Source organism: Triturus cristatus, chromosome 4_1 (genome assembly GCF_964204655.1).
Source record: "Triturus cristatus chromosome 4_1, aTriCri1.1, whole genome shotgun sequence".
NCBI lineage: Eukaryota > Metazoa > Chordata > Amphibia > Caudata > Salamandridae > Triturus > Triturus cristatus.
In genome coordinates, this window is record NC_140585.1 from 1,036,693,534 (window position 1) to 1,036,706,617 (window position 13,084).

The 13,084-nt window shown below is 45.6% G+C and overlaps 1 protein-coding gene across 6 annotated transcripts in view; it reads left to right on the forward strand.

Annotated features, from left to right (window-relative positions):
• The window catches only part of PLXNB2 (plexin B2), a 774,339-nt gene that overhangs the window by 637,405 nt on the left and 123,850 nt on the right, over window positions 1-13,084 (forward strand). For all 6 annotated transcript variants that reach the window (XM_085653971.1, XM_085653975.1, XM_085653972.1 and 3 more), the window contains one exon: window positions 8,308-8,475. In XM_085653971.1, coding sequence (XP_085510097.1) covers window positions 8,308-8,475 — 168 coding nt within the window. The remainder of the gene's footprint in view (window positions 1-8,307; window positions 8,476-13,084) is intronic.

Consider the following 13,084-nt stretch of genomic DNA (forward strand, 5'->3'; position numbering starts at 1 on the left):
TTCTTTTTCTAGAGCCAGGAGCCTGGACTCTAGCTCTAATCTTTTGGCCAGCCTCACAAGGCTGTCCTCTTCACTGGGGGGGTCCCCCAGTGTTCTCTCTGGGACCAGAGCCACCTGTGTAGTCTCTAGGTTCCCAGATGCTAATCCTTGGATTGGAGGGTATGGGTGCCCTCTCCTCCCTAGGGAATAGTATGGGGAGGTTGTTGTCCACCTCCCCTGTTTCCCTTTCCTCATCTGACTGGCCATCACCATGTTCAGATGGGTGGTCTTTAGCATACTCAGCCAGGAGCTCCTGGAGCCCTTGTTTGGTTGGATGCAGACCCATTTGTAAATTTTTGAGTTTACATAAGGACCTCAATTCCTTGAAAGACAAGTGTAAGTAAGGTGTGAGGTCGAGCTCCTCCACCAGGTCCATGTTATTATTATCACTAATAGCTGGGTTTGTTTGAGACATTCTAACCTGACAGTTCTAACCCTCTACCCTGACTATAGTGACTTTTATTTTTCTAAAATTCTAATGGGACTTAAGCAAGGCCCTAGCAAGACTTTTAGTAATTTTGGAAAAACCAATCAGAATTATAAAGGCAATTTTTAAGAGTTCTGTCGTGTGATCAGATGGTAACCAAGTAGTCCAACAAATGCAAGTTTGTATCCCACCGCTGATCCACCAATGTGAGAAAGTGGCTCTGTATATACTGTTCCCTAATAGGTACAGGGTGTACAGAGTCCACAGTCCCCCAGAGGCTGATAGAGGTCAAAGTTAGGTATGACCTTACTCTCAAAAGTGGTAGCTTGGTCGAGCAGTAAGGCAGTACCAGAGGACAGTGTAAAGCATTTATTGTACACACTCAGTCAGCAAATGGTTTCACACACACAATAACTGAACTCTAGGCCAATGGTTTATATATATATAAAATATATGCTTGTTTTATTTTTAGAACCACAAAGGGGATAAAAATATACTTTCTCAGAATGAGAGGTTGAATATAAATACTTTTGTCTTAAGCAATAAATTTATGTAAACAGTCACAGTTGGTTGCAATAAACAATCCTATTTCCTAAACATAACAATGCATTGAGCTCAATGGTAAATTCAGGTTATTTGTAATAAATTACTTTGCAGATTACTTTTGGAATTCCAGGTCTGGCTCCTAGATCCAGCCTTGGGTCAGTATTCAGAATCAAGTGATGAAAGTCGACTTAATAACTGTAATGATTTTTAAATAATATTTAGCTATTTCAAAAGTTAGCACTTAGAAAATATTTCAAAGAAAACATTCAATGGATCTCTATAGCAAGAAATTCAAATTGCAGGTAGAGTACTTTATCGTTACTTTAGTAATCCAGGACTGGGTACCTAGACCCAGGACTGGGGTCCTTATCAAAAACAGGTAAGTAATTTCGTTTGCAGAAATGGTACGATTTTAAAAGAATATTTCAAATTTGCAAAAATAGACACTTAGAAGAAATTTCACAGAAAAGCAGACAATGGTTTCCTATGGGAGAAAAATGAGTTGGAGGTAAGTATAGTTGTGGACACTTTTCAGAGTCAGGGCTGGGCACCAAGATCCAGCACTGGGAGCTCACCTAGGAGCAGGTGAGTAAATTCGTTTTTGTCACTTGGCTGATTTTTGGTGAATATTTGCAGTTTTGAAAAGTTCACACTTAGAAGATTTTTGAAGAAAAAGCCAGTCAATGTTACCCTATGAGGAAAATGAAGTTAGCGGTTTAAGGGTAAGTACTCGACTGGCAGAGTTGAAATTCCGGGCATAGACTCAGGGGTCCCCCAGTGTCAGGTAGGTACAGTTGGTTCACCCTCAGCGGTTTCAGGACGGCCGGGTGCAGAGAGAGTTAGGCCCAATGTTATCCTATGAGGGATAGGGGCTCCTTGGTTGGTGGCTGCTGTCTGGCAAGCCACGCGGCTGTGGGAGCTGGGCTCCTGGTCACTTACTCAGGGCAAGTGGGGAAGTAGGTTAGTGTAGAGAGTGCACTGCCAGGGCCACTCGGGCGGCTGGGTGCAGAGTGCTTTTGAGCCGTCGGGCGCTCAATGGAAATCAATGGTGCTGCAGCCCTTAGGGGCCTTTCGTGGTCACAAGGCCCTGGGTACCTAGGGTAACATTTACTAGGGGCTGACATGTGGCCAGGGTTTGCCAATTTGGAGTTTGTGTGTTTTAAGGAAGGAACATAGGCCCTGGGCACCTGATTAGCAGGAGTCCAAGGTACACTCCAAGTACATTCAGCAATTTAGCAAAAAGTGGGGGCATACCATGCAAGAAAGATGGCACTTTCTCACAGAGTGTCTATGGTTTTGAGAATGGCAGTTTGTAAATTAGAATGGGTGTATCTAAAGTTATATTAGGGTGTGAGAAGATGCATGAAATTATCACATGGATGATGTAATCAGTGATGTCATCAGTGATGTCACTGACCATGTCATGAGTGATTTAATATGTGAAGTCATCAGCAGTGCATTGCGGGGGGCGTGAGTTATAGTTACCTGAACTAACTGTAACGGGGGAATTTCACTGGTTTTGTACGAGTGCAATGTCCAACTAACTATAACTTTCCCTAAAAACCAGTTTTTTTCAGTGTGTGTATGTATGTATGTATGTATGTATATATGTATGTATATATATATATAACCTATTGGCGGTCGCCAGTAGGTAGTTATAGTTAGGACCCTGTTTCCATAGGAAATCCGCAACATTCTATTTGGAATAACTTTGGCGCCGGTCGACGAATCGTCGCGAAATTTTCAAAACTAATGGGGCGCTACGCTCCGCTCCTACCCTGAAAGTCTCGGGGGGATTCGTGAAGCGGGGGCTGAGAAAAAAGGGGGGTCCCAAAACGCGTTTTCCCCATGCATTTTTCCATAGGACCTTTAGACACAGCTACAGCCCGAACGGCTGAACAGAATTACTTGTAATTTGGCAGAGAGGTAGCCATAAGGTCAAGGAAGTGCCTTTTGTAGGTCTGGTGTAAATCTGTTCAGTAGTTCCTGAGAAAATAGCATTTAAGTCAATATATATATCTGTGGCAGCGCTCCGTGCGCTTACCGTGCGCTTACGGTAAGCTTACCGTACGCGTACGGTGCCGTGCGCGAGCGCGTTTCTGATTGGTTGTTAGATCAAAGTAAACATTAACATCGGTCGAAACCAGGAAGTATCGGCCGCCATTTTCTGTCTCTCGCACTGAGAAAAAAAGGTTGATAACACGAAAAGGGGGCCATGAAGAGAGTTGCAGACCCCCTAGCGTTCGTCAGGGGGTTCACGAAGGACCAAAAAGTATGAAAAATGAATGTAATAATTAAAAAAAAAAAATCGCGGGGTGCGCGTACGGTAAGCTTACCGTACGCGTACGGTAAAAAAAATAAAAAAATAAAAAAGAATTAACAATCACATTTAATATATAAATCTAAGGACCCCCAAGAGAGAAAAAAACAATTGATATTTTGTAAAAAATGGCGAGGCGTGCACGGTACGAAATGCGCCACGTAGGCGCTCGGTGCGCGCAAAAATTAAAAATAAATACATAACTTAGCATTTAAAAAACCGTACAAATTCACTGAAAAAACCATAGGTTTCACACACGTTATAGTTAGGAATTAGCATTTAAAAAACCTTGCAAATTCACTGAAAAAACCATAGGTTTCACACATGTTATAGTTAGCTGTACATTTTACTCATAAAAAAACCAATGAAATTCCACGTTATAGTTAGATCAGGTAACTATAACTTGCGCGCCCGCAATCCACTGCTGATGACGTCACATAATACATCACTCATGACATGGTCAGTGGCATCACTCATGACATTACTGATGACATCATCCTTGTGATAGAGTGGCGGTCGCGCAAGTTATAGTTACCTGATCTAACTATAACGTGGATTTTCATTGGTTTTTTACGAGTAAAATGTACAGCTAACTATAACATGTGTGAAACCTATGGTTTTTTCAGTGAATATATATATATATATATATATATATATATATATATATATATATATATATATATATATATATATATATATATATATATATTCTACCACCAAATCCCACTTGCTCCCGAACAACTTGCGAGCGGGTGTCGTTTATCACGATAAACAACACCCGCTCGCAAGTTGTTCGGGAGCAAGTGGGATTTGGTGGTAGAATGTTATGTGAGCTTCCAGAACCGCCATCACTTTTTAACGAGGTTCCAGTCGCCGGTACTGAGCCGTCACTTACTACAAGCGAAGGACTCCAGTTACCAAACAGGAACCTGCTATGACACCCCGTAAATAAGTGGAGTTCGGCAGGGCGAGGAACTTTCTTCAGTCGCCCCCAGGTTGGTGAGTGAGTTCATCACAATACATGGACAAGGATTCTCACTCAGAGGCTAATTGACTTTGTCCATACTGACATGGCGGACTTGTTGGATACGTAAAACTGTCGTTTTCATGGTCCATCATCACTCACATTGACTTCCACAAGCAATGAGGAAGCGCGCCAAGATATTTAAATGGGGGCATTGTGACTTCACACGCATGAGGCATTGATGAAGGATTGTTGCCGAAACCGGTCTGCCAGCGTTTTTAAATAAAGGACTGAAGGATACGAAGTCTGTGGAGTGCGTTATTCCCAAGGGAAATTTGGTGAACGATATATATATATATATATATATATATATATATCTGTTTAGGTGTATTCATGCTTTACTTCTGCCCACCACTGCATCCAAGGGGGCAGTGGGAAAGCCCACCTCATACATTGGCTTTTTTGCACTATGAGTGGCATCATTTGCATGATCACGTGCACAGCCGCCTCAAATGGAGTCCACTCCAGTGGCAGGTCTTTGCCAATATTTGTTAATATGGCCCCGACTTCATGTGCCCCTTAGTCGGACATCACATTTTTTTCTATAGTAGTCTGCATTTTCTTCAGGTCACTTAACCTCCCCATACTAGTCCTGTTGACAGGGACGCGCTACAAGTTAGTGAGAAACTGTCTGACCCTTGCCATCGCTGTAACAGAGGACAAAAGGTTATGCTCTCTCCCCAGACAGTATACTTCACCTACTATAGGACTATGGAGCCTGGCACTGTCATCCTAACAGACTGAGAAGGCATTATTGGAGGAAGTTCACACTGCTGGATTCCTATACCAGCAAATAGGTGAGAGCCTTACACTGCTGAGCCAGCAAACTTTCAAACTCTGCCACTGAGGAGTTTGTGCCTGGGTATGCTCACATTTGCTGTTTCCTGTTTTTGGCAGGTATTACCAGTTTGATCTCAAACTAGGAGGGCCATAAACCACTGAAATTACACCATTGGAAAAAGCATGCACTTGTGGTTTTCGATTAGTGACTTTGAAAGGTTTTAAGCTATCTTATATCACATGTGTGCCTGCTTCCTGTGTCACACTGGTTCAAACCATTTCACATGGAACTTCCTGGCCTGCCCGTCGCCTCTGTTTAGAGTTTGGGATGGTTCTGGACTAGGGCGTGCTTGTGTTGCTGTACTTGGTAAACTGTGTGCCTGTCAAACTAATGTAAGTTTGTTCCATTACTATTACTGCTAGCCTGGCCTACTGCTGTGATGGGCCACAGGCCATGCTGATGCTGGAGCCAGTGACAAGTACTCTAGGGCTTACTTACCACTGCAAGGATTGTGCTGGGACCCTGATTGTCAGCATTCAGTGTGAACATTCTAGACTGTCATGCCATGGTGAAAATTCTGAGCTTACCTCTGTTCACAGCAATGACACCTTCCCAACAATTTCTGCAGATAGTGTTAACCTGTTGCAGGCGGCATGCGTTTTTCTTGTGACCTGCAACCAAAAATGTGTTGGGAGCTTCTTATCCCCTGGTACTTCTGAATACTGTTCCACTTTTTTTTTTTTTTTAATATATCCTCCACCTTGTCTCCTCCCACCACCAACACATTCTCCCCTGAACCATGATACAAAATAAACCATCAGTATAAATTGTTGCAAAAGCAATTGGAGCAGATATCACAACCTTAATGTGTTATTTCATACTCTCCAGGCAGCGGGCATTGCTGCAGCTCAAATTGGGTACCAAGGAGCCTTTATGCCACTTTTACGTCATTCAGTTGTTCCTTATGTATGTAAGAAATGGGTGAACACACCCCTTGCTAAAAAACTTGAACTCATCCCAGAAGATTTGAAGATCTAAATGCGATCTCTGTACTGCCTGCGTTAGCAAAAATGTGGGAAAATGCCTCCCAGAGCTTGCCAGCTATCTTGATTCCTTAGAGCTCCTAAACAACTTCAGGGCCAGTATTCATGCTAAGTACAGCACTGAATCAATCTTAGTGGTGATTTTAGATAAGCTCAGTACCACGAGGGCTGAGGGTGAACCGGCAACTTTTAATTTTTTTTATTTTAAGATCAGACTGAGTTGGTCTCGCTCCTTGATTTCACTCTGTCAAGGTTCCAGCTACATGGGGAGTTCTGACTAGGTCAGCTGTCTATCGTATTTCATCTTTACATTAGCCTTTCACAATCTGATGCGCTCAGATTGACGGCATCCTTTCTCATGGGACACACCCAGAGAGTTTGCCTCCCTCCCTTCACCTCGCAACCCACACACACCATCTGCAGAGTACCCAAGGCTCATCCCTGAAACGTCAGATCAACGCGGTCTCCTCAACCTGCTTCCACATGATCCTGATGCTCTGCAAAATCTTCAGTTGGTTCCCCATCAGCACAAGGAAAACAGACGCAGGCCCTCATCAACAGCAGGCTTGACTATGGCAATGCACTGTATACCGACACCATCCCGGAACTCATGGAAAGACTCAATCCAGAACGCAGCTGCCAGACTGATACTCAGCCTACTCAAGAGGATACACATCACCCACCACCTAAAAGACCACCTCTGGCTCCCCGTCCTGAATGGATGCCATTTCATGCTCCTGACCCATGCCTATATAGCCCCCCACAATCAAGACAAACCTACCAGAAATCCTCCACTCAGCACACCTCGCCCTCGCTCAGACATTGCGTATCCGTTGCAGCCCCTCCTTCTCCTACCTCTCCGCTGAAGCCTGGAACGCACCCCCCTCCACCTCCGCACTGCACCCTCACTGACTACCTTCAGGGAGGGACTCAAGACCCGGCTCTTTGACTGATACCTGCCGCACAGCACCTGGATACCCCCTGGGTGATCAGCCACGCTGTACAAGTACTGCTTGATTGATTGATTCTTGATCTGCTTTTAGACGTTTTTGTACTTGAGGATACCAAGCTGAAATCTAATCGGGGGTTTTCCAAGACAATGGAACACTTGAGAGAATGTTTAATTGGAATCCAGAGATGGATTGCAGACAATTTTACAGGCCCCTGATGGACAAGACTCCAATCATCCTGGTTGGGTGGGAAGATTTGTGTTGGAGACCCAAGCTCTAGCTACACCCATTAAACTGGAAGTCTAACTTGACATAGTTTCTCGGTAGAGGGATCCACCATAGTATGCTCCTCATTCCTTTGTGAGATAGAAGTTGCTATCAGGTGTATGTGCACCACAAGATAGATAGTGGAAAGTGTTCTACGGACATCCATGGTTACAACAGTTTGTTTGCTGTGTTCCATTGCACAAGGATGGGAATCCCGGAATTCACCTTTCACCAAGGACTGCTTGTGCACCACAGGGAAGGTAATCAATTTTCAGGATAGCCATAAAATAACAGGGTGACAAGCAATCTCACTATCCCCAGAGCTCATGGAATCCATTGGGGTTCACTGATCCTTGTGTAGAGACAGACGAACTACCACCTCTAAGCTGGTGCGTGCCAACACCAGCCTTCCTCCACTCAAAGCCATGTGAAAGATTAGGAGGACAGCACAGCCAGACTGAGCACTTGGTGGGAGAAGATGTCCGGATACCTCAATCTGATTGGCAGCATTTCCGTAGCATATTTGGCAGTTGGTAGGTTAGAGGTGGAACCTTGCAGCCTTTCAGCTAGAGGTTATGTGTTCCAAAAGACTCTCCCAGTGAGCCGTGAATGTCAACTACAACTTTCAGCACTCCACGCACAAGTCAGAAGCTCACCGAACAATGGCTACAAAGAGGCGAATATTTAAATCATAAGGCCATCCCACTTCAGAGTCTAGTAGGTGAAAGTTTGAGGACCCTTAGTGAACAACTGTATATTGAAGATGATTTCCATGCCCAAAGTCTGTTTTATCAGCAGTTTGTCCTGAAATAAGTAGGTTCTTCAGAATAAGTACAGTGTGCATTTTTATAAGTAGAATGTACATTTGCATGCAAACTATGAAGAAATTGTTTTCTTTCTCATTTTACAGCACTGTGTTTGAAGATGACATCATTTGCGTCACGGGACCATCCCACAAGGCAGAGGATGTCAAGCTGAAACTACTGTATGGAAGTGATACCGTCAAAGAATTTGAAATATTTTCCTATAGAGGGAACCCTACTATTGAAAGTTTCATGCCGGACAAGAGTTTTGTCAGGTAATAAAAGCTTTTTGTGGCCTAAATTGTAGTTGTATATTGAATTCAATGTCTGAACAGCGGAGTAAACAATTTAAGAATCTTTCACCTTTATTATTGGCTCACTTAGAATAACCACCTAGGCCCACTGTTAAATATGGTGACTTACCTGGTATTAATTATCAGTCTGTCTGTTCGAAAGACTAGTCTCAAACTAAAGTCTACCAACAACATAATCATCCAGTTGGCAGTGTGCTTTAGTAGAAGTAGTTAAAAGAGTGCGTAGCTGGAAGACCATTTTGGATAATGAATCCATACAGGACCATGTGAGAAGAAACTCATTGGTAAAGTATGTGAAGGGCACTAGGCAGAGCTTTAACGTTCTTGATCTGCCAAGGTCCGGACTAATGGGTCTCTTGAATAACAGGAAAGTTGAATTTGGAGACCATCCCAAAACTGTGACCACAGGCCAGAAGTTTTAGACTCCCCACCGGCACTTAAGAATATTGCCAGGGTGCTATATAATGTCAGAGCTCTAACATTATTACAAAATGTGCCTTTTTCCAATAAGAGTAACTTCCATATTTGGTACTGTATAGCCCGGTCACACCTAACCCTTACCATAATGGAGTGGCAGTAAAGACTGCCATGCATAGCCCTAAATTACTGATGCTTTTTTGAAAGGGCCAGCTTGCCACTGAGTACCCTCCACAGCATATTTGTGTTCTACATGGCATTCAGGTGTACCTGTAAGATCCACTTTCATGAATTACTCAACATCAGATTTACTATATGGACCTCAAATTGGACTTATGCATCTAACTGAAAGCTAGCAATTTTTCTTGCTGCTCTTCTTTTTGGAGTTCTTAGATAAGGTAGTAAAGGAAACGTCTGTGTCTTCTCCACCTTTCAATTCAACAGATCTTTTTTGAAGGGGCTATTCCATTGTAGAGAAAATAAGTTCCCTTCATCCAGTCCTGCATCCCAATTAATGACCCAACAATGGCACTATAGAAAGTTCCTTTTGTTTGATGTCTACTTATATTTTGAGAACTATTCTGATATCATTATTTGTAAACCCCTTATGTGCAGAGAATGCTACACCCACAGTTTAGGTGCATCACGTCCCCGTACCCAGGTGAAGGTAACTCTCTGGTGCTTTCCAGACACCCACTTCATGCTCCTGAGAAAGAGCTTCCTCTGCACCCAAGGCTTTGTTTTTTAATACTTATATGCTCACATGGCACTCTATTCAAAGTTAAAGTAAAAGCAGCCCACCTCGCTGGGGCGCTAGAGGGCGTACTGCGGAATGGCTGCCTGCTAAGACAGCTCCGCCAGTCAGGACAATGATCTAGTGGGAAGAGCGATTTGCGGGCATCAAAACGGACCGCAAAGAAGAAAATACGAGGTCGGAATAGCGTGGCAAGGTGCTGACACTGTGGTGGCGCCGTGCAGCTGTGGTTTGCGCTCATGCTGCGTTGTTGAGGAGAGCTCCGGGAGTTGCACGGTAAGAGCGAGGCTGCTCGGCGGTGAGGAATCTGACACTGGCACAAAATGGCGGCCGCTACTAACGGTGGAGGAAAAGCGCGGCCGGGGGTGGACCGGCCCTGCCTTTGAGGTGCCCCAAGTTTACTCTGCACTGCTGGGAACATGTGCCTTGCTGGGATCTGGGCGAGCTTTGCTGGCACCACTCTGTAGCGATGAACCTGCGGGGCGCCCATGGTGAGGGGCACAACTTATGAGGTGAATGCAAGTGGGCACTGAGTCACCTATGGATGCCATGCAATTAGCCGACGCTGACAAACGGAGGTCTGAGTGGATCGCAAGCCGCGCTGTTGGTGACAATAATCGGAGCGATGGCGCTACGTGTAATGGTGTGGGCTATATTTTGGTAATGCTGCCAAATCCCTTAACTGCTGAAGCACGCATCTACTGTTGCTGAAAAGTGGTGCTAAAGAGGCGAAGAATGGCGAAGTGAGGTGATGGGATTGATGGGCACGCTCTCTGTCTGGCTCTAGTGTTGTGGATGGCTGCACTGGCTGAAGCGAGAAATACCATTGCCTGAGACGTGCCGGATTGCCTACATTACTACGTGGGGTGTGTTGTTGCTGGAGAGAGGGAGAACCCGTGCCAGGCGGCTCTGCGGTGGCGGCGACTGGCACGGTGCCACCCTTCAGGGCGACGGTCAAGGTGGTTGCGACACCTCGCACGGTGGAGTACCAGTGTGTGACAATGGGCAAGCCGGACCGAGTGCAGTCTAAACTTCCTTTTGAGGCGCAAAAGACCACGAGGGGTGCGGTGGCACTTTCTGACGCTGAGACTGGCGCTACGCCGGAGGCGCCGGCAGGTATGGAGGGAGCTCTGCAGGCCATTCAACAGAGCCTACAGGATATCCATGGGAAACTGGACTCCATTACTCTGCGGGTAGACAACATATCTGCTAAGCTGGATGGGCACGGTGAGCCGCTGGTGGATGCTGAAACCCGCATTGCTGCGGTGGAAGATGAATCGCGTGCAACGACTCAAAAATGTACAGAAATGGAGAGATTGTTGGATGTAATCAAAAACAAGGCAGACGATTTAGAGGCGAGGTCGAGACGCAACAACATACGAATTGCGGGAGTTCCAGAATCAACATACATAACCCCAATGGAAACGTATGTTGAAGAGCTGGTCCGGAGCGTGTTTGGGGCGGAGAACCTCTCCACCATCTTCCTGGTGGAGCGTGCCCACAGATCCCTGGCCCCAAGACCAAAGCCTGGCATGCCTCCAAGACCCATAATGGCCCGGGTCATGAATTGAAACCGCGATGTCGTACTACGAATGGCTCGTGAAAAACGGCTGATCAACTATCAGGGTATTGCATTGGAATTTTACACGGACTTCACTGTGACAGTGCAGCTAGCGCGAAAAGAATTCAATCCGGCAAAAAAGAAGCTGCGGGACATGGGGATTGAATACGCTATGCTGTATCCAGCGCGCCTGAAGGTGACATATGAGGGCCGCGCTACGCTTCTTCAGACGCCGAAAGCAGCGCAAGATTTTATCAAGAAGATCAATAATAGGCGTAAGGAGCAAAAGCATGTGGAGCAGAGCAGAGACTCAGATTGAAAACTCGTATAGGGGAAGGTAATTCATGTGACACTGGAGGTATGGACTGATGTAAGTGGTGTCTACACTGGGGGGGGTGCGTCAACTCCTGATACCCGTGGGGATTGAATCCAATCCAGAAGCAGGGCGCAGACCTAGAGAAGGCGGATAACTGTCACAAATTTAATTAATTTAATTTAATTGTGGGTTTATATAGCGCTAGAATCGACTCAAGGAGGAGTATCTCCGCGCTTCGACCGCTGGGGAACCCGTCCTGGCTCACCCTGAGAGATGGTCCCTAATGGGTATCTCTAAGGTGCGACCAAGCATCCCCGGCGGTCTGGGGGGGCCGTTGTGAAGATGAGGCAAGCTAATGCCCAGAGTTGCCGAGTGTGGTCCCTGACTGGAGTAGGCACCGAGGCGAGAATTATCGAGCCCGCTGACCCTGGTCCACAACCCTGCCGCGTCGGGAATCGAACCCTGGTCCCGGGCCGTCCTCTGCTTACGGGTCTGCCGCCTCTAACCAGTGAGCCACACCTCTCCACAGCTTAACAACCCAGACAGTTCATATTTCCCCTATGTTCCGAACTATTGGTGACTCTCCTGTTTCTATTAATGATGCAGAAGCTAAGGATGCAGGAGCTATGGAATGTTAGATAGGTGACCCAGTTTATATGTGCACTGTTGTGGTCCTGCTTCTGCTGTGTGTAACTAGCTGCTACAAACCAAAGGATTGGCATTATTGGCGGCCCCTGCTGAACTTAATAAAACAGACAGTGCAGAACTTGGGGAAGCCTTACTGCTGGTCTCACGCTCCTTGGTATAGAGAGCCCCAGGATGGGCACTATGGGGTGATGCCTGGGGGGGATGGAGATACGACGGCCAAACTATACTTATGTGGAGGGAAACGATATGTAAGCCGAGGAAAGGTTGCTGTTCTGACCTAATTGTTGAAAAGTATTGATTAGCTTGTATCACAATTGAATACCTGACTACGTCCATTTGATTGGATAGAGTTGTGTGCCCTGCGCGGGTGATCCCCACACCAAGTAAGGTTATGTTGTCTTTTTTCATTGGGAACTGTCTTTGGCATAGTTGGGTTGCTGAAGTGGGTGGGGGGTGGAAGGGGCGGGGTTGGGGACTGTTTAGTAGGCTGTGGTGCATGAGAAACATCGCGGATATCCATAGGTACATAAAGTTGCATACTGTTGATGGTTCATTCCTGGGAATAGAGAGAGGTATCAGTTGCATGCAATCCAACATTACAGCATGGAAGACATGGGTACATGATGACTGAGGTACAGCCACGCAATAAACAGTTACATTTATTGTCTTGGAATGTGAGAGGGCTTAATAACCCCCAAAAAACTAAACACATATTTGCGTATCTGGATCGACAGCACATAGATATTTCACTTCTGCAAGAGACACACCTTACACCCACTTCGACCAGGTCTATTGGACGTAGGTGGGCGGAGACAGTACATAGCTCGTCCTATTCATCTTATTCTAGAGGGGTCATTATCCTGATTAAAAAGGG